This window comes from Ovis canadensis, chromosome 1 (genome assembly GCF_042477335.2).
Source record: "Ovis canadensis isolate MfBH-ARS-UI-01 breed Bighorn chromosome 1, ARS-UI_OviCan_v2, whole genome shotgun sequence".
NCBI lineage: Eukaryota > Metazoa > Chordata > Mammalia > Artiodactyla > Bovidae > Ovis > Ovis canadensis.
This window is the reverse complement of record NC_091245.1, coordinates 187,600,667-187,626,171: the sequence shown is the minus strand read 5'-3', so window position 1 is coordinate 187,626,171 and position 25,505 is coordinate 187,600,667. Positions and strand designations below refer to the sequence as shown.

The 25,505-nt window shown below is 43.6% G+C and overlaps 2 protein-coding genes and 1 long non-coding RNA gene across 11 annotated transcripts in view; 1 reads left to right on the top strand and 2 right to left on the bottom strand.

Moving 5' to 3' along the window:
* The window catches only part of PLA1A (phospholipase A1 member A), a 42,066-nt gene extending 36,396 nt beyond the window's left edge, over positions 1-5,670 (bottom strand). For 6 of the 8 annotated variants that reach the window (XR_011249358.1, XR_011249354.1, XR_011249353.1 and 3 more), the window contains exon 1: positions 5,439-5,607. Coding sequence is in view for 4 of the 8 variants with exons in the window: in XM_069554555.1 (XP_069410656.1) it covers positions 5,439-5,511 (73 nt within the window). In the remaining 4 variants the exon portion in view is untranslated. Of the gene's footprint in view, positions 1-5,438 lie in introns of all 8 variants that reach the window. The other 2 variants (XM_069554566.1, XM_069554546.1) reach the window with 2 other exon arrangements.
* A 601-nt stretch (positions 5,671-6,271) lies between these two features.
* On the top strand, positions 6,272-11,502 carry LOC138420930 (uncharacterized). The gene is made up of 3 exons (XR_011249365.1): positions 6,272-7,140; positions 8,455-8,605; positions 8,978-11,502. It is a non-coding gene; the product is annotated as an uncharacterized lncRNA (long non-coding RNA).
* ADPRH (ADP-ribosylarginine hydrolase) lies at positions 9,886-25,440 on the bottom strand. Of its 2 annotated transcripts, none has more exons than XM_069554605.1 (5): positions 24,913-25,440; positions 16,457-16,782; positions 14,779-15,139; positions 13,196-13,579; positions 9,886-11,698 (listed from the first exon to the last, which is right to left on the bottom strand). In XM_069554605.1, exons 1-5 carry the CDS (start codon positions 24,972-24,974, stop codon positions 11,668-11,670), a joined length of 1,164 nt encoding a protein of 387 aa, XP_069410706.1. In that variant the 5' UTR covers positions 24,975-25,440; the 3' UTR covers positions 9,886-11,667. The 2 variants fall into 2 exon arrangements, with proteins under 2 accessions (XP_069410706.1, XP_069410711.1); XM_069554610.1 differs by lacking the exon at positions 24,913-25,440 and adding an exon at positions 20,291-20,679.
* Positions 25,441-25,505: the final 65 nt, after the last annotated feature.

Below are 25,505 nucleotides of genomic sequence, written 5' to 3'. Positions count from 1 at the left end.
TGCAACCCACTCCAGTATTCTTGCCTGAAAAATCCCACGTATAGAGGAGCTTGGTGGGCTGCAGTCCATGGGGTCACAGAGTCAGACATGACCGAACACAACACACAAACTAAGTGCCTCACCTCCATTCTCTGAATCTTCTTTATCCTGATTTGTTTTTATAGCAATTATCACCTAATCAAGTTTTTATTTACCAGTTTATTATTAAATGTATTGCTTATTAATTTTCCCACATTAGAAGATATGTTCAAAGAAGGGAGGAATTTTATCTATTTTGTTCACTCTACTATAGACTAGTACTTGCCACACACAATAAATACCAAAAAGTAGTTCTTTGAACAGGATAATAAACTAGATGTACTTAAAAAAATAAGATGTACTTTTGATGCTGCTGCTGCTGCTAAGTCACTTCAGTAGTGTCTGACTCTGTGCGACCCCATAGATGGTAGCCCACCAGGCTCCTCTGTCCCTGGGATTTTCCAGGCAAGAATATTGGAATGGGTTGCCAGCTCCTTCTCCAAAGTATGCATGCATGCTAAGTCGCTTCAGTCGTGTCCAACTCTGTGTGACCCCATAGATGGCAGCCCACCAGGCTCCTCCATCCACAGGACTCTCTATAAGACATAGTAAAAAAGAGGGAAGTCACAAATAAATAATATAGAGAATTAAAAGGGGATGTAAACACAGCAAATTTTTTTAAACCACAAAGGAGCATATTTACACCCATCCAACAGTTTAAAAATACAGATGTTTCCCTAAACTAATAATTTCCTAGAAAAATAGCTTACTAAAACTTAGTCAAGAAAGAAAAAAAACAGAAAATCAAATCTAAAGCTGTAACATAAAGGAATTGAAACAGTAGTTTTAAATCTGTTCATCAAAAAACTATATCAGGACAGATTTCACATAGAAATTCCACCAACAGGTCAATTCCTATCTTACTATTTCAGAGAATAGAAAAGGAGAGAAAGAATCCAAACTCATTCTATGAAAATAGCCAAAATGTCAAAACTGGACAAATAAAGAAGGAGAAAGGAAAACTAAAGGCCAGTTTCAGTATTGTACATAGACATAAAAACCCTAGATAAAATATCAAACCCTTCAAGGGTAACAAGAACTTAAAATACATCATGGCCAAGAAGGGTTTAGTCTAAGAAATGAAAAGATGGCTTAACATCAGAAAATATATTAATGTAATTCACATGTGAACACATTAAAGAAAAAAAAAACATATGCTCAACTCAATAGATGTAGGGGGAAAAATGATAAAATTCAGTACCCAATATTCCTTAACATAAGAAAGGAAGGCTATCTACCAAAAGCCTATAGCAACAATTATACTCACTGGTGAAATGTTAGAAGCATTCCATTTGGAACTGGGAACATGAGAATGTATGCTATCAGTGCTCCTATTAAATATTGGACTGGAAGTTCTAGTCCTAGCTAGTAAAACAAGATAATGAAATAGGATAAAAGTTATGATGTTTGAAAAAGGGGAGAAAAATTGCCAATATTTGCAGATGACAGAATGAAACTGTTCAGGGACTTCCCTGGTGGTCCAGTGGCTAAGACTGCACACTCCCAATGCAGGGGGCTGGGTTCAATCCCTGGTGTGGGAACTGTATCCCACATGTCACAATTAAGAGTTCACATGCCACAGCTGAGACTCAGCACAGTGAAATAAATAAATAAAAATAATTTTTTTTTTTTTTAAAGAATGAAACTGTCCATCATTCAAGGCTATGGAGCATGGCCCAGTGTATGCACCACTTCAACCAAAGTGTAGCCACAGATGAATACCCAAAAGAGACAGAGAGAAAGAGACATAGACAATCTCAAATGTAAAAAGAATATCTCCACGAACAAGAACAGAATTGCAAAATGGTTCTGGGTTTCAGGTCTGGGAGAAGGCAGTGTTTGTACGAATTCAGGTCTGTGAGGTTTGAGGGGGTCCAAAGTGCTCTGTCAGGGGCAGAGAAGACCCATCTGTAGCCAGCAATGGAGAGAAGGACTTCCCAGCTCGAGAAAGGAAACTAAAAACAACACACACAGTAACTTTTTACTGGGGCAATAGCTTTATGGAGGAAGATAGATGGAAAGACAAAGCCTCACTAACAGAAGCTAAAACAACGCCCTCCCCGCCCCCAAAGGAGAGAGGGCAAAGATGGGAGCTCAGGAAGGAAGACACAGAGACGAAGAGAGACTGAAAATTAAAGTGAAACTAATCTATTGTGTTAGAAGTCAAAGTAATAGTTACTTTTGGAGCAGATGTGATTAAGATGGGATATGGGCAATGGGTTTTAAGAAATGGGTGATGTTTTCTTTCTTGATCTGGATGATCATTCTAAAAACTCATTAATATGTGTATTAATAATCTGTGTACTTTTTTGTATACATGTTGTACTTCAATAACAAATTTATCTTTAAAAAAGCTTGCAAACAAATATATAAAGACATCAAACATTTACAAAGATTGTCAATGAGTGAATCACTGATTTAATCCAGGTGAAATAAAGTTTAAGAAATTGTTGACAAAGGTTTAAAACGAGTAAGCTGAGATTATATACAAGGACAAACATAAAAACAGAGCATAGGAAATTATTAAATAAAATAGGCATGCTGCTACTGCTAAGTCACTTCAGTCGTGTCCGACTCTGTGTGACCCCATAGATGGCAGCCCACCAGGCTCTGCCGTCCCTGGGATTCTCCAGGCAAAAACAATGGAGTGGGTTGCCATTTCCTTCTCCAATCCATGAAAGTAAAAAGTGAAAGTGAAGTCGCTCAGTCATGTCAGACTCTTAGCGACCCCATGGACTGCAGCCTACCAGGTTCCTCTGTCCATGGGGTTTTCCAGGCAAGAGTACTGGAGTGGGGTGCCATATAGGCATAAGCGATAAGATATACAGTAAAAAAAAAAAAAAAAGCTAATTAGAAGTTGGAAATGAAAAGGTCATTGAAATAAAAATATAATCAGTACACTGTTGTCTAGTACAGAAGAAGTCAAAGAAGCTTTTTAATAAGAAAGTGCAGTTAAAAAGTACAGGCAACACATGGAGAAGCTCCAACATTTATCTAGTGGCTGCTTTCTAAGGCAAGAGGATGGGAAAAGAAGTTGTGCTGCAAATAATTTCTATAACTAAAAAGAGATATGATTTTTCTAATCAAAAGTTAAACTCAGGGTAATGAGCAAGATTTTTTTAAAATGTGTCTATACTAGACAGGTGATAGCAAAACTGCAAAACGTTAGGTATAACAGATATTCTTAAAAATTCATAGACAAATGCATTGGAAAACTTAACAGCAATGAAAAGTATAATTTCCTAAAACTGAATCAGAAAGAAATAAAAATCCTAATAAATACCAAAAAAAAAAAATTGAATTGGTAATCAAGAGTCTTCTCTCACCATAAAATGTGCTAGAGCCAGATGGTTTTATTTGAGAAGTCCACAAAATCTATAAATCATAAATAACCTTTATCTTATATTGGGTTGGCCAAAAGTTCATTTGGATTTTTCTGGAGGCTAGAATAGAAAAACCTGAAAGAATTTTTTGGCCAACCCAATATAAAACTGTTGCATAGAACACACTTATTTCCTGCAGTTATAATCATCTTGGAAAAGGAAATGGCAACCCACTCCAGTATTCTTGCCTGGAAAATCCCATGGAGAGAGGAGCCTGGTGGGTTACAGTCTACAGGGTTGCAGAGTCAGATATGACTGAAGCAACTTAGTAGCAGCACCATCAAGACCAAAGAAAGGCAATAAAAGAAAAGAAAATGATAGATAAGTTTCCTTTATGAATATACAAAATAATAAATATATTCAAAAATTAAAATAAATGTTGGCAAATAAAATTCAACATCATATTTAAAAATACCCCATGGGAATAGGAAAAAAATACCCCATGACTAAAAGATTTGCCCCTGGTGATCTTCATTTAAATCCATAGAGTTTAGAAGAAAACATGAAAGATTATAAGAAGATTGCTTAAACAAGACATCAGAAACACAAATTGTAATAAGAAATAAAAATTAAGGTAATAATGTTATACTGCTTTTCCTATGAGATTGACAATACGAAAAACATTTGATAACGTTAACAAAGTGTTGGTGGAGAGATGGGGAAGCAAACATGCCCACATACTAATCAACAGTTATAACCTCCTTATAAGGCACTTTTTCTCACATTCATCAAAAATGCATAAGATATACATCCTTTTAGATCTAGTGTATAGTATATAAATAGCCACTTCACAATACAAGATATACCATCACTTTATACATACACACACACTCACCCACACAAATATATGACTGAGTTAGGGAAAAAGCACACATAAAACTGGCTTCCCTGGGGACTCAGATGGTGAAGAATCCACCTGCAATGCAGGGGATCTGGGTTCTATCTCTGGGTCAGGAAGATCCCCTGCAGAAGGAACTGTATTCTTGCTTGGAGAATCCCATAGATAGCCCTGGCAGGCTACAGTCCATAGGGTTGCAAAGAGTCAGACATAACTGAGTGATTAACACACACACACACATTCACACACATAAAAGTAAGTAGACCTTTTCAACATCACCCATGGAGGCAGGAAAGGGGTAAGCACTACTGCAAGGGTGGTATCAATCATGGAAGCTTTCCTGGAAGACGTGAAGAGCAGAAAAGGTAGTATGAGCAACTGCAGGCAGAAGGCAGACAGACACGTTGTAAAGCTGGGGAATGAGAATTAAATGTCTTGTGGAGGTGACAGAAGAGCAGTCGGCTACTGGGGGCAGGGGAAAGGGAGCTTTCTAAGGGTGATGCCACTGCTGGTCAGAGAAGGGGATCTTCACTCTTCCCGGACTGTCTACGCCATAGGAGAGTTTAGATTTGCTATATTAAGCAAGGGAGAGTGGTGGGTGGGGTTTTCACATCGGAGGGAAATTGTGCTAAATGTTGCCGGTCATCTGTGACTTAACAGACTAATTATCATAGTCCTACCAGGAGGGATGACAAACCTGAACTTGAGTTGGGTCAGCAAGATTAGAAAAAACCTCTAACAATCTCAGTGACAAAACCGTTGTTAGTTTGGAAAATTTTGATTTTAAAATTAAATACATCTTGGAACAGTGAGTATGTATAGTGTGGAAATGAATCATATTTTGGAGTTAATCGCATTTATTTCCTTAAACTCTTCTTGTCTTGCGCAAGGTCAAAAGGAGTAATGTAGATTTTAGAAAAATGAGTAAAACAGCTAGAAGAAGTTTAGTTTTTATGACTTAAGGGCATGCCGTCATTCCCCTTATGATTGAAGGTTTTTTCCTCCCTCTTTTAAATTCATCTCAGGAGAGGACTTACAGGGGACCTTCCAAAGGTTAGTGCTGCATAAATAGATGGCATGATAAAAACAGAATTATTGACTGAAAGAAGTTTCACCCAAGAACCTGGCCCCCAACTTACCTGTACTTCCAACACTGAGCCACAAAAGGAGACCCCACAACCAGAAGCATCTCTCCCAGAAGTCTGGGGGCATCACTGAGCTGGAAGTCTCAGAGCTGGTGTAGAACTGACCTCTAATGACAAAGAGATCGCATAACCCAGCCTCTCACCAAACACCCACTTGGGTCTCACTAATCATTAACTGGCCTCATGACCTGTAAAAGAAAACTCTCCCTCTTTGTTTAACTTACCCAGTTTTTCTGTTTCTTCTCAATGAAAATAAATAGTCTTTTTTTTTTTTAAGGTAAGGGACATTGAAACACATTGTCCTTCCTCTCTGAACCAAACATCATCAGGAAACAATTTCCTGCACCTCTCCCACTTCTCATTATAAAATGTTAGTAAAACCCAAGGCAGAAGTCTTTCATCTCTAAGCAATCACAAACCCTCATTGTCCTGGAGTCATCTGTGGATATGTTTATTCCCCTAGAAGGACTCTGAACAGCTTGAGGGCAAAGACCTTCTGTTTTCATTTTTCAGTCCCCAGTGTCCAGCACAGAGCTGAGTCAACAGTATGTGTTTAGTGTACATTTACCAGAAAGAATGAAAGAAGATGAAACTGGCCTCTGAGAGTACTATTCTTAACAGAATCTTGAGGCTACAAGTAAGTCCAACCTCTAAGAAGAGATGTTCAGCTTCTTAAATTCACAGATAAAGGAACCAAGAAATAGAGAAAGAAAATGACCTATGGAGAGGAGATGGTGCTGCTGGAAGTGGCAGAGCTGGCCTGGAACCAGGGTGTTTCCAGTGTACCGCTTGGCCTCTTCATCCAGAGGAGCAGCAGAAACCACAGAGTGCTCGCTCCGGACAGCTCAGGGAAAGGGGAGGCACGGTGCTTGCCCAGCACTCCTGAAACTGCAGCATGCTGCTGTGAGGATGAGAACCCGCCAACAGGGCAGCACGGAACGTTCCAGACCACAGTTCTGTGAGGTGACTACTATCTATCTATAGCTTCAGGGCACAGAGGGCTTATACCCTGCACAAGCTCATGCAGGGTTGAGATTTGAAGCAGGACAAGCTAGCACCAGAGGCCATGCCCTGAACCTCTGCACCAACAGGCTGCACCAACCAGTGCACCAACAGGCTGTGCTAGGGCCACCCAAGACTGGAATAAAATGATTTTTGGAAGGGCCAGCCTTCGCTTCCCCTCCTGTGCGTGATCCCACCGCTCAGGCACTGCAACCATAGGAAAGCAGAGTGGCAGCAGACAGGGCACGACTGGTGTCAGAGACCAAGCCAGGTGTAGAGCTCTAGGTCCTCAGAGAAGAGAAGCCAGGGTGGGACTAGATGTGCAAGAGACTCATCGGGGGTAACATTTGTGAATAGAAGACGGCAGGGAGAACCCTGAGACCCTGCAGGTGATGGAGGGCTGGCATCTGTGAAGAAAGAGGACTGCTCAGGAAGTTGCTCAGAATCACCCCGGGGCCCGAGGGCAGACTCTGGGCCCAACCCAGACACCCTGACTGAGAACCTCTGGGGCTGTGCCCAGGACTCTGCAGTTCTCATGCCAGAGCCACTAGTCTTCTGTTAATTCTTACCAAGGCCGTCTCCATGTGACCAGTGAGGAAACCAACGCTCACAGAGACCAGTGGCCTAGAAGCACTGTTTCAGGGCACCAAGAAAGCGGGGTACCCCTGGAAAGTGAAGCGACATGTTTTAGAAGGTGAGGATAGAGATTTTTCTACAGGAGACACTGGTGGGGACCAGCTGCTAATCAGTGTATATGGCCCGTCTCCCCCAGGGAGAATATCAGCCTTCAGAAGGCAAAATTCTGGTCTCTTTTGTTCATTGAGGTGTCCCCAAGCACCTGGCACAGCGCCTGCCACTCAGCCAGTGCTCAGTATTTGCTAAGGGGAGGGGGTGGGGGGGGGTGGTACTCTGCAGGGCATGCTTATTTAGAGAAGGGCCGTGGGAAAGGGCCTGATCTTGAGACCACGTGGAGGCCTCTTGGAGTGGAATCAGATGGTTTTACTTGCCTACGATCTGGGAACATGGGGAGGCAAATGAGAGATTGAGGATGCTGGGTTCAATATCCAGCGCTCATCGCTCAGGCTCTCTGCTGTGTGCTTGCTACCTAGAACATTGCCGGGCACATAGGAGGTGCTCATTAAACACTTGTTTTGAGAGAAAGAGAGGGGAGGAAGAGATGGGGGGTGGAAGGGAAGAGAGAAAGAGAGGAAATTATAGGCTTCAACCCCTGGAATCCACGGAATCCCTTCCAGCCTTTCCTGCCTGCCTGTTCCCAACTCAGACACCCAGCTTCCTCATCTTCCTTCAGGATCCCAGGCCTTCAGTTTAGGGGTTGGGTTGGAAGTGGGGGGAATATAAACTAACACACTAATATAAAATAAATTTTATTATTTAATTAATAAATTTAATTAATTCTGGGCCTCACCTGTTTATGACTACGAAATGAGGTCACATTAATTTTTTCAAGTGTGGTTTTTAATAGTTCTGCACGTGTATGATTTTTTTTAAATTAAGAAGTACAAAAGCCCAACGCGCATCTCAAACCCACCACTCACTTCCCTTTTGACGCCACCTAATAGCTGTAGGAAGGTGAAGAGAGAGCACCAGCTGTTGCCACCAACATCTAACTCTTGGGTTTCATTCTGGCTTTGATTAAGGAAACACTTTCTAATTATAGCAAATAATTAGGGTGTAGTATGACTGAAGACAAGCAGACCTGGGTTTAAGCCCCAGCTCTATCTCATCGCTTAGCAACTTTCTTCCTTCTCTTATCTTTCCTTCCCCAAAGGAAGGTCTCACCAACTCCCTAGGTGTCAGTTTCCTCAAACCCAAACTCCAAGGATGAGAAAACGATGGCAAGACTGCCCCCTCTATGGTGGCTGGATGACCCCTGGTCCTTAATTTGACCACATTCCTTGAGGAGGTGATCCATGGGGATGGCTGACTGAAATCATGCTCCCAGGAGCTCTGGCTGTTTTATAAAGATACACATTAACTTGCTCTGCAGGGGTGGAGACAGACGAGGAAATGGAGACTATTTCATTCTTCACTGAGAATGGAGAATAGTGGTTGAAGAAGCCCAGAGATGAGACCAATGCTAATTTTGCAGGTTAAAAAGTACATATCGCCAAGACTTCTAGAGAACATCTAGCCATCAGGTAACAAAGCAAGTGAAGTGCCATCATTTAGCAGGTCAAAAATACCATTAATCCCTGTAATGTTACTCATGATCTTTTCTCTTTTCCAGGACACACATATTAACTTGATTAGCATGAGAGGTTCACACTGTGGTTCAGGTCATCTTCTCAATTTATTCTAACATTATGCATATGATTACATCTGTTATCTCTTTCCTGTGTTCATTCTGGTTCTTCCTCCTCTCTCTCTCTCCCTCTTTTACACACACACACACACACACACACACCAACATTCACAGGTCGGGAGAGAAGGCAGGGCCCAGGTGTGGGTGGGCAGAGGCAGAGGTGATGGGCCCGACAGTTGTTCCCTCCTGACTGCTTCTATTTTCTCAGGGGAACAGGAAGCAAAGCTGTCAACCCAGAGTCAAGCTTGGAGACGAGGTTTTGAGAAAAAGGAATCTGAAAGTCTGATCTCATTCTGAACTACGCCTGCTGTGAAGAGTGAGAATTTGCAGAGCAAATAGAACAGGCTCTTAAAGAGATGCTCGCTCTCGTCTCCAATCGCAGCTGAAGGGTGACTAGAAAACAAAAAACGCCAAGTCCCCACCCTCTTCCTCTGCCGCGACCCCCTTCCCCACATGCACATACTTCCACCACCACATTCTAAGGAGACTGGAAGGACAAATCCCTGAGGACTTAATGGGAGGCAGCTGAACTGCTCTAGGAGACCTCCCTTCCCCACTTTCCTCTGCAGGAAGTCAGCGGTTTGATGGAGAAATCGCGAGAATCCTAAGTTCTACGGTTTCCCCTTCCTTCCTGTAAGGGGAGGAAGGCGGTGCTCTGCTTCACAAGTGAGTGAGGGGGGGGTACCGGCTGAGAGTGAGGGCGATCACGTGAAGGTGGGCAACCTCCCCGGCCTCCAGGTCTGTCCTATTGGAGAGGGATGGGCGGAGTCTAGAGAGCAGCAGGGGGCCAGGGGGACCCAGCCTGCACCCCTCTGCTGTGACCAGGAAGGATGAGGAGAACCTTCCAGAGAGAAGCTGACTCTTTTCCCTCAGGGCTCCCCTGGTGAGGGTGGTCTAGGGCAACACTGGAGACAGGGAACCCCGAAAGAGGAAGGCGAGGAATGAGAGCGGCATCCACGTCCCCTTTTCTCCTCTAAGCCCTTTGGGCTCGGGACTGACTGTGGTGGGCAGGAAGGAGGACATGACTTTAAAGTGTTAGAACTGATCAAACTGGATGGGGCTTGCTACTTCTGGGTATATATCCAAAGGAAATGAAAACGGCATCAAAGAGGTATCTGTGCACCATGTTCACTGCAGCTTTATTCATAATAGTCAAGATAAGGAAACAACTTAAGTATCTGTCAACTGATGAACGGATAAGACGCAGTACATATATACAATAGAATACTATTCGGCTATGCAAAAGAAGGAAATCCTGATGTTTGCGACAGTATCAGTGGACCTTAAGGCATTATGCTAACTAAAATAAACCAGAGAGAGGAAGACAAATATTACATGATATCACTTATATGTGGAATCTTAAAAAAAAAAAAAAGTCAAATCCATATTAATAGAAACAGAGAGTAGAAAAGTGGTTTCCAGGGGCTGGTTAGGGGGCAGTGGTGGTGAGGGAAATAAGGGGAGGTTGGTAAAAGGGTATAAACTTTTATGATGAATAAGGTCTGAAGATCTGATGGAAAACATGGTGACCATGGTTGATAACACTATATTGTGAAATTGAAATTTACTGGGAGAGTAGAACTTAAATGTTCTCACCAAAAAAAGGTAAACATGTGAGGTGATAGATACGCTCATTAACGAGATGAAGGGAAACCTTTCACTGTGTATATGTACATTAAATCACCACAATGTACACTTTAAATATCTTACAATTTTACATTCATTCATATCTCGGTAAAGCTGAAATTTAAAAAAAATCTGGACTGGCTTGGATTTTTAATACCCTTCACCACCCCACTCTCCACACAAAACTAAGAAGATGACACTTAGGAGCAGGGAAAGCAGTTTTAACAAAACTAAAAAGACACTAAGGAGCAGGAAAAGCAGCTTATACGAAGGCAGTGGCTGGAGAAAAAGAAAATCATTCCATGTTTGCTTCCACTAAATTCAGACAATTCATCAAACCAGTTATAGAGGTAAAACAGGTCATGCCTCAGAATCCACTAAAATGCTAAAATGCTCTTCTTCCCTTTTCTATACTACAAGGTTTAAGCATCTCCGTTTTGCCGCTTGGTCAGTGCTCACTGAATTCTAGTGCTCCACCCTAAAACTGCAGGCAGGGGACTTCCCTGGTGGTCCAGTGGCTAAGACTCTGCCCCCAGTGCAGGGGGCCTGGGTTTGATCCCTGGTCAAGGAACAGCTCCCATAAGCCACAACTAAGAGTTTGCATGCCACAAGTAAAGATCCCACAGGCTGCAAGACCTGGTGCAGCCAAATAAATAAATACTGCAAGCTCTCCTGACTACTGGTAAGAGAAACCCCAGAAAGACAGGGAACAAATGTCTCCTTTTTTCCTACAGCTGCAGAAAAGTACACACTATTCTGAACTATACTGTCACTTTTTATCAAGTGGGAAATTGAAAAACAGTCATAAAAGTCTCCATCTTAATCTTCTGTTCAAGAATCCTGTGTAAATATGTATTTACTGTTTTCTATTATTCTAAAACTGTCTTCAAAATATTTCTACAGAGGAGTCTTCTTGTGCACATGGATTTAAGACACCTGCATTTAAGAGATTAGTACCATGTTCTGTAAATGGTAAATCCCCACCCCTAAGAGTCTGCAATTTCTGATTGTCCTGCTGAAGAATTTACTGTACTAGTTTCATTATTTAAAACACATCTGTTTTCTGAAATATATAAATACACATGAGAGGTTTTTGAAACAGAAAAAGAGCTTTGGAATTTTCTTCTCCCTTTACATACAAAAGAATGATAAATCTGATGCCTTTGCTGTAGTCCTGCTTCAGATATAGAGTTGAGATCTCTGTCTCACTGAAGTCAGCACACAGGCCTGGTTAAAGCCTCAAATCCTCCATCTTTCTCAGGCCAGCACAGGTCACTCCTGATAGTTATGGAGTAGAGGGTATCTGAAACACAAGAGACAGTGCATGCTCAAAGCATTCACATCAAAACCAACGGATGAACCTCCACAGTATACACTGAATGTCTCCAATAGGCTAGACAGGAAGACCACAAAGAGGGTAAGATACAAGCCCTTACAAGGAGCCTCGGAAGGTCCTCAGAAGACCCACAGTGACCACACAACATGCTCAGTATGGTGACAGAGCTGGAGACAGAAGGCTGTGGGTGTTTTGAAGAGAGAGGCCAAGAGCCTGAAGAGTCAGAGTGGGTTTTCATCAAGGAGATGCTACTTGAGCTGGAACTTGAAGGTAAAAGAGGAGAAGGAAGAGCACCCAGAAATGTAGAAGCAGAAGGTAAGTGTTCACTGTACATGATTAGAAGCGCAGTATGATCAACTTGTTATGTATTTGTAAAGTTCTCGCTGGAGGGCAATGCGGAAGGCAGTACTGGAATTAGAGGCACCAGACAGGAGGCTAACAAATAACATTCATTTGATATATGTTGATGAAGCATCTCTTGTGCACCTGGGCACCACGCTAGATTCTGTCTAGAGGAGAATAAAGACTGTCAAATAGGTGACAACGAGCTGGCACCATGTCAAGTGTCATACCTAGGAAATTAGAGGGTGCAGCTATTAATAGGAGCAGAATCTCTTCAGACTTAAATAGTTTGCAATGCAGAAATCCAGCTGAAAAATATGTGGTGCCATAAGGTAAAAGAATGACAGATCTGAAGGATATTCAGGATGTAGAACCATCTAGCAGATGCTGTGGGGACCCCCACATACACACCTCACTGTTCCCATGCACCCTACAGCCTGCCACTGCAAACATCTCTGAGTCTTAACCTGAGTACACTCATGTTTGGCTTTATAAGAGGCATGCCAGGAAGCACCAGGGGGTTAGCACCCCTGGGAGTGGTCCTCCACCAACATCAGATGGAAGACGGTGGGGCAACTCTGAGTGCCTTACGCAAAAGATCCAGGCGGACTGCATCTCAAGTGCCTCCAGTGGGAACCTGCTCATCAACACACCTTGTCCTGGCTCCTCTCCCTTCCCTGTTTCATTTCCCCATTCTCCTAACAGTCCTTCCTGGAATCACCTCCCAAGTAAACTACTTGCACTCAGATCTTTGTCTTAGAATCCACTTTTGGGAACCCAACCTGAAACAAACAGAAAAAAAAAACTTAGTGAAAGATTAGATGCTAAAAAGGGAAACCCAAATATGAGGCTATAAGATTTCTAACTTGGGAAATGCTGATCCCATTAACTGAGAAATATACTTTTCAGGATAGGAAGAGGGGTACATTTGGGGCAGGGGCTGGTGAAGACAGGATAAGTTTGGAAACATTGAGTTTCAGGTGCCCAAGGGACTGTTACCTCAAAATTCCCTGAGTACAAGGTTAAGACTCTTGACTTTGAAAAAAGTGAAATAGTAGAAAAGGGACTACACGAGAGGAGAAACCACCAGAAATGAAGGTCACTTCTCCCTAGGGTAATTACCTAAGAGAATACAAAGCCCTAGCTGTCTCTTGCAGCCGGTTTCTGTATTCTAGCTTCTCATAGTTGGAGGGACTCACTCCTTTAAAACCATACATCACTCCCCACCAACAGCCAGCAATTGCAGCGGTAGAATCACTGTCTCCACCGTGGAAAAATGCTCGGTGGGCAAGCTCCTTCCAGGAGTCTCCTGCAGCCAGGATGGCATCATAGGCAATCATGGGGGCATCATGTCCACTGCTGCCGCCCCAGCCAGAGTAGCTCACAGAAGTGTAGAACTGATCCCTTTCCTTCACATCAAAGGGCTTGGGGAAGGTAGGGGCTGATTTGCCATCCCAAATTCCTCTGAGTTTTAGGTACTTTTCCCATTGGTCTTGGAAGTAAGACCTGTAGGAAGAAAAAAAGACTACAGTCAATTGAAAAAATAAAGTCAAAAGCCATCAGGAAAGGTACCAGAGGGACATGTAAACAGGGAGAGTTCCAACATGACTTCAACCTCTAGAACCAATATGATATATTAAAAATCAAAATGAATGCTAAGTGACCTTCATTCAATACATTTTTGCTAAGGAGTGATATAAATAATGCATTGATATCTGTTGCTATTAATGCATAAAGAAGATATACAGCAAGTTAAAGGTGAGAAATGTAGGTTTGTTTTTCCTGAGTTGAGAAATAGGTCAAGCGTCAACTTTCAATGGTGAACTTTATTTATTTATTTATTTATTTATTTATATGACAGATCTGTCATCATATATTTTATTATCTTATATTACTTTCTTAACAAAATTGTACATATTTAAGGTGTACGACATGATGATTTGATATACATATGCATAATGAAATGATCACTACAATCAACCAAATTAACATATCATCTTCTTATACAGCTACTTTTTTTTTAAGAGGGAACTTCAGAACATCATGACTGTAGATGATTTCAGTAGAAAGCCTCTGGACATTTTTATTCTAAGAAAGGCAATGTGAAGTAAATTCAAAAAAGGGGAAGATGTGGTCTTACCACTTGTTAATTACCTGGTGGAAAAACCTATCTTTAGGTCATTTTAACCAAGGATTTCACAATATTATTTGTTTGTCAAGACAACACTGAAAAAACAAGTTCCAGGAAATAATCAGGAAAGTTCATCTCAGTAAAGAATAGCCACAGGGACTTTTCCCTGGTGGTCCAGTGGTTAAGACACTGCTCTTCCACTGCAGAGGGCACGAGTTCAATCCCTGGGTGGGGAACAAAGATCCCACATGCTGTGTGGCATGGCCAGGAAAAAAAAGAGCGAAAAGGAAGAGCCACAAAACTCTGGAGAACAGGATCTGTACACATGAGGGAAGCAGTGCAGCCGCCCTACTCACTGAGGTCTTCACTTGGCTCCTTGGTGGCCATCACAGCTGGGACTGTATTTAGAATTCTTAGCAGGAGGGTGGGGAGAGGGCTGGATGCAGTGGATGATGAAATTGGGTGGGAGACCGATGATGGTTGCTACAAGGCTGAGTTGTAGGCATACACACGCATGCAGGTGTGCACACAGACTCAACCATTTTCTAGCAGGAGTGTGCACCTGCAGACTCACCAGTGCTGAAGATTCTGCTCCACAAAGTAGCCTGATTGGACAATGTACTTTTTAGCTTCCGGAAGTACTTCCATCAGTCCTCTTCCCCACTGCTGGGGAGGCTTGCCGTTCACAGCATAGGCTGTAAAAAGAGCAGACACAAGGGCTCCCAGGTAGCCTGTGGGGTGGTGGTGGGTCATCCGGCCGCTCTCGATGCTCACCTGGATCAGTGTGTCCAGCTGACTGCTGTGAGGGAACCGGAGACCAATGCACATAGCCCTCATGGCGGCCCCGCAGCCACCCTCGTGACTGTTAAAGCGAATCCTCCAGCCGTTGGCTTTGTCTGGCTTCAGCAGCATGGCGTTCTGCACTGAGGCACCCCCTGGGAAGAGTCAGGCAGAGAATGGGGTCAGGGTAACCGAAGCAAAAGGCTGGCAGGAGGAGAGAACCAAGCCCTGCCTCCAGCTTTCCTGGGTGGAAAGGGAAAGCCAGAACGTGTGATGATGAAGGCCCCCAACTCCAAACCCCAAGTCAGCACTGTGCCTTACTTACACAAGCGTATTTAGACGCTGTTGGGTTTGTGGGAGGGGCTTTTCATCAGGAAATGTTATGAGCTGAACTGTATTGATGATGAGCTGAACTGTATTCCCCAAAATTCATATGTTGAAGAACTAATCCCTAGAATTTCGGAATGTGACTATATTTGGAGATGGGCCTTTTACAAAGGTGATGAATTTAAAGTGAGAATGTTAGGACGGGCCCCAGTTCAGTCTAATCAATCAGTGTCCTAATAAGAAGAGGAAACCTGGACACACAAAAAGACACCAGAAGTGTATGCTCTGAGAGGGCACAGCATGGTCTGCAAGCCAAACAGAAAGGATTCCTTCAGAAGAAATGAAACCAACACCCTGCTCTCAGGCTTCTAGCTTTCCAAACGGTGAGAAAATGACATCTGTTGTTTAAGCCCAGCCAATCTGCGGTATTTTGTTCTGGCAGGTCAGGCTCATAAATACGAGAGCCAGGGGAAAGGTGGTTCACATTAGCTGTTGGCCAAGTGACTATAGACAAGTGAGCAAGAACCACTTGTGAGCAGACCTGGAACCAGAAAAAGAGTCTCTACAAGACCTTTTCCAGTCTTCTTTAAAAAGAAAAAAATTGTCTTCATAGATATTAAAGAAAACTTAGAAACTATGAATAATTGAAAGGAAAATAGGAAACTATAAATACTCTTATCACCCATATCTTTCCCAACAGATATACATACATACTCTTAATGAGAATGGGTTCATAAGATACACAGTGTTTCATAATCTACTTTACTTCATATACAACATCTTTCCATATCAGTAAATACTTATCTGTGTAATTTTAAATGGCTGCAGATGTGTCACCATAATTAAATAAATGACAGAACATTTAGCTTGTTTCTATTTTTATCATAACTAAGAAATCTAATGTCTCAGGACTTCCCCTGTGGTCCAGAGGTTATGACTGCTTTGCAGTGCAGTGGGCATGCGTTTGATCCCTGGTCAGTAAACTAAGGTCCCACATGGCTCAGGGTGCAGCAAAAAAAAAGTAATTAATTAAAAAATAAAAAACTAGTATCTTTGATATTTAAACCCCAATCAACATTTTAAGTGACTTCCTTGGGTCTGTTTTAATTCTCCACCTGCCCAGGATCTCCACCGGCTTCTCTCACCTGGTGCCCGGCCATCCATGTCTCCCATGCAGTCCTGGTAATGCTTAGCAAGGAGGGAATACAAGTGAGTCAAGTCTGAGACTTTGCCAGCTTCCAGGAGTGCTTCTGCTGTGGCCAGGTGCATCACGGTGTCATCGCTGACTCTCCACCTCTCCACATCTATGGCATCCAAGCCACCAAGCTGGGCCAGCTGCCTGTGAATTTTCTCCCCATTCCGGAGGAACTCCCACTTTCCATTGAAGTATCCCAAGGCATCTCCAGCAGCACTCAGCACCATGGCTGCCACATACCTCTCCATCAGGGCCCCACACATGGTGAAGCTGTCTCTGGGGGAATACAAAGACACACAGAGGATGGGGAGAAAAAAAATTAGAAAAAATAATAGCCCTATTAGCATTTTACTGGGGCTTCCCTGGTGGCTTAGTGGTAAGGAATCCACCTACCAATGGAGGAGATAGGTTCAATCCTTGGGTCCGGAAGATCAACTGGAGGAGGAAATGGTAACCCACTCTGGTATTCTTGCCTGGGAAATACCATGGACAGAGGAGCCGGGTGGGCTACACTCCAAAGTGTCACAAAGCCTAAGACTCGACTGAGAGACTGAGCACACACATCACATTGTACTGATTACTCACTCCTTGCAGGCACAGTATTAAGGCCATATCATTTAATCCTCACAACAGCTCTATGGGGAGTGGAATAAGCCCATTTTGTTGTGTGGTTGTTGTTGTTTAGTCACTAAGCTAAGTCATGTCCAAGTCTTTTTCAGCCTTGACTAGCCCACCAGTCTCCTCTGTCTGTGGGATTTCCCAGGCAAGATCAGAACTTTGTCTTGTCTTGTCAAGTTAGGCAAGACTAACTAGGACCCTATCTTTGCCTCTCTGTGAGTGGCAAGCCCATTAAATTCTGCAAATCAACCATTTTCTCTTTTCGGTTGAATTTGGCCTTGGAATGCATCCTTCCTTTCCGTAAATGCTAACTTTCCACTGGTATCATGAGGTACTGTTCGCAAAGCACCTGCACCTTCAGTCTCATCAGAGGGCCTGGATCACCGTCTGCATGTCAGAGATAAGAAAACTGAGGGCCAGAGAGAGTAACTTCTTGCAAGCAACAGATGGAGACACTGGGATCCAAATCTTCTGTTTCTGGGCCATTCACCTCAGCACAGACCTACTTACCTTGAGCAATCTCTTTATGTCTTACCCTTCATATCTGTAAGGCAATGGCACAAACAGTAATAACCTCATGGGTTTGTCGTGAGTAGTAAATGAATTAACTTAAAAAATAACTTTAGTTGTTCTTTTTAAAAATATCTATTTGGCTGTGCCAGGTCTTGGCTGTGGCATGTGGGATCTTCCATCTTTGTTGCTGCATGCAGTTTCTTTTAGTTGCAGCACCGAGGAGCTTCAGTTCAGTTCAGTAGCTCAGTCGTGTCCGACTCTTTGCGACCCCATGAATCGCAGCACACCAGGCCTCCCTGTCCATCACCATCTCCCGGAGTTCACTCAGACTCACGTCCATCGAGTCCGTGATGCCATCCAGCCATCTCATCCTCGGTTGTCCCCTTCTTCTCCTGCCCCCAATCCCTTCCAGCATCAGAGTCTTTTCCAATGAGTCAACTCTTCGCATGAGGTAGCCAAAGTACTGGAGCTTCAGCTTTAGCATCATTGCTTCCAAAGAAATCCCAGGGTTGATCTTCAGAATGGACTGGTTGGATCTCCTTGCAGTCCAAGGGACTCTCAAGAGTCTTCTCCAACACCACAGTTCAGAAGCATCAATTCTTCGGCGCTCAGCCTTCTTCACAGTCCAACTCTCACATCCATACATGACCACAGGAGCATTTGGGACCTTTCTGTCACAGCATGCTGAATCTTTAGTTGCAGCATGCAAACTCAGTTGCAGCATGTGAGATCTAGTTCCCTAACCAGGGAAGTCCCAGTGAATTAATCTTTATAAAGTACCTAGAACAGTGTTTAGCACATAATAAGGAGTATTTTTTATTATTCATACACAACCAGGGGAAATGATTTTTCCATTAACTGAACTAGAATACTGTACTTTCTCCCCACAATCTTCCTTTACAGCAGTATTTAAATTTTGTGTTCCTTCTAAATGTTTGACTTGTAGAGTCTTGGGGTCTCAGCTAACACTCTATCTCCATGAATCTCAGTTCAGTTCAGTTCAGTCACTCAGTCATATCTGACTCTTTGCGACCCCATGTCCTGCAGCATGCCAGGCTTCCCTGTTCATCGCCAACTCCCACAGCTTGTTCAAATTCATGTCCATTGAGTCAGTGATGCCATCCAACCATCTTATCCTGTCGTCCCCTTCTCCTCCTGCCTTCAAACTTTCCCAGCATCAGGGTCTTTTCCAATGAGTCAGTTCTTCCCATCAGGTGGCCAGTGAATACTGATGAACATTCCAATGAATATTCAGGACTGATTTCCTTTAGGATCGACTGGTTGGATCTACTTGCAGTCCAAGAGACTCTCAAGATTCTTCTCCAACCTAACGCGCAGTAAAGTGCTAGTTTCCCACTGTCCCCTACAGCTTGTAGCATTCACCGGCAGAGCCTTGCACTATCTGTCCTCAGTCTATCATCCACTCCACTTATCAGGCCAGGAAAACACTTTGAAATGCCGGTGGACTAGCTCATTCTCTCCTCAGCTCCAGCTCTTTCCCATCCAAGATGTCTTACTCTCCTCCTCTTACCTAAAACCTATTTGCTCAGGGTTAAGCTCAAATCCTTGGGCTTCCCAAGGGAGTCCTGCTCCAGCAGCACTGCTGTAGCCCAGGGAACGCAGGCGCAGGTTGGCAAGCACCTGAGAAAAACGGTGAGGACATACTGAGCAGCCCATTACCGAGTTACTGATCATGTTGAATTTCCTGGCCCCAAAACGGTATTTGTAAAAAAATGACTTACATATTTTAATGTTTATAAATGATGCTCAGGAACTGGAGTTCTGGGCTAACAGTCCTGGCTCTGTTCAGAATCAGGTGTGTGATGATGGACAAGCTACCTCCTTCCAGGACCTCAATTTTCCCACGGTAAATCGTATTGCGGGGATGGGTGCAGAGGTAGTGGGGAGCTATAGATGCAACCTGGGCTCCCATCCTAGGCTGAGAACTTCTGAGACCAAGCTTAGTTCTAGACTTCTGAGGACGGATCTTTAAGCCCCTGTGCCCTCTTCTAATGGAGAAGGAAATGGCAACCCACTCCAGTATTCTTGCCTGGAGAATCTCATGGACTGTAGTCTGCCAGGCTCTTCTGTTCATGAAATCGCAAGAGTCGGACACGACTTAGCGACTAAACCACCACCACCACCACCCTCTTCTGAAGTCCTCAGCTTCCTGTCTGTAATTCCTCCTGGCTCCACCCGAATGTGTTTCTGTGAGTTTCAAGTGAGGCTGGGGGGTGGTGGGCGATGACCACCTCACCCTGGAAGAAATTTTCTTTTGAGTTTTTACACCGTGCTGTGGCCTGCCGCTTTCCAGAACGCTGTTATTCTTTATACGCTTAACTTTTCCAGTTGACAGTCTCGTCCCCGAACTTTACATTCAAAACGGAGATCTGGGCAGCTGATTCACGGCAGTCTTCTGCGGTTTTGCTTTTTTTTTTTTTTTTTTTTGAGCGGGGGGGGTGGGGGTACAGGCGAGTGGAGAACAGGTTCAGCCGCGACAGGGGTGGAGGGTGGCCCCTAGGTCACCGCGGGAGAGGGGCGCGAGGGACGGGACGGGATGCGGGCGGGGAGGGTGGGGGAAGGCAGGGCGGGCGGGGCCGGTCGCCGCCGGGAGAGGGGCGCGGATGTAGGGGCCTAGCGCGGGGAGGGGTACCTGCTGGCCGGGAGGGGTGTCACGCTCGTGAGCCCAGGGCGGGGCCGGGCGCCGGGAAGTCAGGGTGCGAGGAGGCCCAGCGCGGACCCCGGCGCGAGCCGAGAGCTGAGCACCAAGCCGGGTGGAGCGCCGCGTCCGCGGATCGCGCTCAGGTTCCGCAGACCCGGACCGGTGCCCGGCGCTTGCAGTTGCTCGAGCGTCAGCTGCCCGCTGCGGCAGCCGCCCCCTCGGTTCGGAGTGGGGGGGCGCTGCGGAGCACGGACGACGGGAAATGGCGCCGCTCTGCCACCAACACCTCACCCCGCTCCCGCCCTACCCCTGTCGAGGACTCAGGAGTGACCCTGGCTTGAAGCCTCGGCCTTTCCTCCAGTCCAGCTCCCCTGGGCAGTGAATAGTGTGTGGCCCAGATCTCGGAAAACGGTGCTGATTGCGTGAGTGGCCTTTGTCACGGTTCTGGGCCCCTCACCCATAAAATGGGGCAATAATAGTACCGACCTCTTTAGGGTGGTTGGTAGGATTAATTTCAACTCTTGTCATTTATTTGGTCGCAGAATAGGATATTTTCATGCTGATAATAAATAAAAGCAAAGGGAAACTAAGAGTATTTTTGCCTGAATAAATTCTTGAAAAGAATTAGAAACACTATCTGCAGGTATTGTATGCAGATATTCTAAAGATTATATGCAGGTATTCTGCAGACTTCTCTGTTTGCCTCTCTTTCTTGCTACAGGCATTAAACACCTGCTGTTTACCACGTGGATGCTACGCCCTAACACAACCCTGCTCTCCTAAGAGTGGACCCATGCAAGGGATCCCATCTTAGGCAGTTGATTTACATTTTTTGTTTTTAAATAAAATGTTCTTTTTATGATTAAAAAAAATAATGCATACTTCCAGTAGAAAAACTGAGAAACCTTTTAGAAATATCTCTTAAAATATGTATCTCTCATGTGTTCACAAAGATAAATGTTTCTGGATTTCTTTGCAGAATTGTTTCTCAGCAGAAAATTGGAAATAATCTCAACCTCTATTTAGAGAGGAGAATGAGTTTCCTTCTCTTAAATTAGGGCATAATTATGAAACTTTTCCAAAAAGGTAGACATTTAAGTCAGTAGATTTGGGGTAAATAATTAGGTTCACAGGGGAAGAAATTGGAGACATTTTGTTAATCAAAAAATCAGCTTTTAGAGTGAGGGATATACATGGTCTTATTTATGTAAAAAAAAAAAAAGAGCTCTGTGTGTGTGTATGTATGTGCATCCTGTGTGTAAAATGACTGAAAGGATATATGTTACATTGTCATTAATGATTATATAATTATCTCTCAGGTGGCTAAGGGGAGAGTTTGCAGGGAGTAGGGAGAGAGAGAAGGGGAAACTTTTAATCTTTCATATTAAGAATTTTTACATATTACATGTAGAAAGAAATTTTAGAAGCCATAGAAAAAGAGCCCACATTCTACCACTCAGACTGTAAAGACTGATACAGTCTTTATGCACATTTTTTTTAATGGGGTCATTTTGTATATACAATATTATATCCTATTTTTAATCACTAAGCTTTACATTGTAAGCATTTCTGTCATTTGTAATAGTGTCATTACTACAATTGGATCCAAATGTTCAAATAATAAAATAAACCCCCTTTCATGTTGAGACAAAGTAATATGAGGCCCTGATCGTCAGTTCCTCTCCAGCCACCGCATGGCCAAGGCTGGTTCAACGGAAAGAAAACAGAAGTATAGACAGTTGAAAAACAGGGGATTAAACAAATCTTCATCACTTCAGGAGCCTGAATGTGTTATACCATGCCACCATGCCTCATGAAATCTTGAGAGCTAAAAAAAAATTTTTTTTAATGAGCGAGAGAGAGAAAGATAGAGCTAACAGGAAATGGTTAATAGACAGGGCCCCTGACCTGTGCAGCAAATGCAAAATAAGAAAAAGTTTCAGAGAAAAATATACCACAGAATAGGACCCAATTTAACACAATTTGTTAAAATGATTTAAAGTGGTAAAAAATGAAGTAGAGGCGTTTTAGAAGAAAACAGAAGAAAGCTAGGCCAGGAGAAATAGGAAGCCTAAAATGGCTGTTCACATATCATTCAGCATCAACTCACTTCAGAAGATTCAGTGAGCATCCATGATGGTTAATTTTAGGTATTCACCTGGCTAGGAAAAAGTACTCAGATATTGGGTCAAACATTTTTCTAGATGTTTCTGTGAAGGTATTTTTAAGATGAGATTAACATGGAAATCAGCAGCTAATTTTCTCCCATGGTAAGTGGGCTTTACCCATTCAGTTGAAGACCTTAATAGAAAAAAGACTGATCTTACACAGGAAGAAAGAAGGAATTCTGCCAGCAGACTCTCTTCACATGGAGCTGCTACATCACCTCAACCTGGGTCTTCAGCCTGCTAGCCTATTGTGCAGATTTGGACTTGGTGACCTCCACAACCACTTGAGCCAGTTCCTTACAGTAAGTCTCTCTCTCCACGTGTGTGTTGGTTTTGTTTCTCTGGAGAACCCTATCACAGCATATAAGGTATGCTAGACACCATGCTAGGCGCTGACTGCAGTTACTGCGGTAGAGCAAGAATCACAGGGATAGAGGAGACTTTGGAGGCACAAGCACTGTGACCAAGGAGATTGTTCAAGGTACCAGCTCGGCAAATAGGAGGAAGACATTTTCAGCTTAGAGGGTTCACAGAAGGCATCTAGAGAAAATTATATCTGGGCTTATTTTTTTAGAGAATAATTAAGAAGATACACTAAAATTTCCAGAAGCCCAGAAATAACCCAAACAGCTAGTTCAGAGGAGAAGCAAAGATTTAAAAAAGTAAAAGTACAAACAACGATGCAGACTTAGGTTGATATTTCCTCCCCAGTGATGCATGGGTGCTCAGCCTGACCTCATTGTTGAGGCGTGAGCTAGTTTTCAGTCTGGCCTGTCACTGGGTTAGAAGACTGGTCACGGTCTTAAGCTTTCTCCTTTTCTGTCTTACTGAATCATTTCCAAACACTTCATCGTAAGACTGAGTACTAGATTTGCACAATGGAAATCAAGTATCCTCTTGGAGGATTTTAAAGAAGGCTGGAAAAGAATTCGAAGATGTTTATCAAAGAAAACAGGCTCTCTGGCCACTGGTCCCAAAGTACTTTTTAAAAATAGAATCCGTATATACATAAGGGCAAAGTTTACATCATAATGTGTCAGAGTCAGAAGGGATATTTGCATACCTATAACTTTATAGTGAGGAAAGGGAGGCCCAACTAAGTAAAGAGAGTTCCTTTGAGTCACACAGCAGAGAGAAGTAGCCTTCTCTGAACTCTCCTCTGAAGGAGGCCATGGTATTGGAGCTCTCAGTCCAGGGCTTCTTCCATCCCCTGTACTGCCATTTACACAAACTTTGAAATGATATGATAGACTAACCATTGAGTTCATTAACGCTCTGACCCTCCTGAGCCTGATTTTTTAAAATATTTCATACTCCTTCCACAAGAGCCCTCCATTTGATGACAATGTAAAAGTCGTATTTACTATTATACAGAGTGAAGTAAGCCAGAAAGAAAAACACCAATACAGTATACTAACGCATACATATGGAATTTAGAAAGATGGTAAAGATAACCCTGTATGCGAGACAGCAAAAGAGACACAGATGTATAGAACAGTCTTTTGGACTCTGTGGGAAAGGGCGAGGGTGGGATGGTTTAGGAGAATGGCATTGAAACATGTAAATTATCATATGTGAAATGAATTGCCAGTCCAGGTTTGATGCAGGATACAGAATGCTTGGGGCTGGTGCACTGGGATGACCCAGAGGGATGGGATGGGGAGGGAAGTGGGAGGGGGGTTCAGGATGGAGAACACATGTACACCCGTGGCGGATTCATGTCAATGTATGACATAACCAATACAATATTTTATAGTAATTAGCCTCCAAAAAAAATAAATAAAGTGAAAAAAAATTCTGATGCTTAAAAAGGAGAAAAAAATGAATAAAAGTCGTATTTAAAGAAAGATCCAAGATGTGTGCTGTAATCTAATAAGCAGGCAGTAATCAAATATGGCAGAAGGTGGGCATGGGGACACTGAATGGAGAGACAAGCGGATACAAATTGGTGTTTTAAAAGCAGGCAGTGGCTTCTCTCCTTCTAAGCAGAACAGAAAGAGACCTGGGGGAAGTCCACATTCCTGCCCACCCCTCTTTCCCCATGTCTCCAGAGTGCTCTCATTTGCTTCTGTAAGTTGTTTTTTCCCAACCTTTGATCTGGAGATCCATGTAGATTTTGAAACCTTCTTTGGTACATTTTCTACCAGATGGCCCCCACCACTCTGCCTCTCCCAGTCCTATGGGGATTTCCCACAGCTGGTCAGCTGAGTCCCCAAGCTCCCCTTCCTGAGTTTGCAATGGACTTTTGGTGCTCCTGACCACAGGCTCATCCTAAGCACTTCACTGCCCACAAATCTGGCTCTCAGTGGGTGAAAATATAGCTTCCAGGAAATGGAAAGTAACTACTGAAGCCAAACACCTGGGGAGCCTTGCTTAAGGTCCCTCCCCACCCTCCCATCCTCTGCTCCACCACCCCTCCATCAGCGTCAGACTAGGCTAACCTACCTGAGTCTGCTCATTTTGCTTCGAGAAGAATCCTCGGGTCTATAGGTAAAGGAAGACCTCATCAGGGGACATCTGTCAGTCCTCTCCTCCTGTCCTCTGATGAGGTGTCAGTTCCCTCATCGTCTCTGGCATTCATTCCTACAACTGCTCTTTGGAGAGAGCTCAAGTTTGGGGTGGGGAATCTGAAAAGAGTGAGAGTGAAACCAAGACTTCACAAAGGAAGCTGGTTTAGGCAGGTTAGCTAATGGTGACAGCCGCTGGAGAGTCCCTCAGCCTCCCCCTGCGGATGCCAGTGAAGTCAGCTCCAGAATCAGGAGGCAGTCAAAGTGAGGGCTTGCTTTGGCTCTTCATGCCATCAAATAAATTCTGCTCTTCTCAGGCGTCCTTGTGTAAATGGAGCCACAAGTGGCCAGATTTCCTCTCCTGTACAAATAGTAGCTGAAAGTGTCTGTGCAAGGTATACTTTAAATGTTGCCCTTTCTGGGGAGAGTTGACGAGAGATAAATCTCCTCTTTCCACTCAAGCCATGCAATTTCTCTTTAATTTTATGCATAAAATTAGACGACTCCCCTCCCTGCAACCCCTCTCCACAA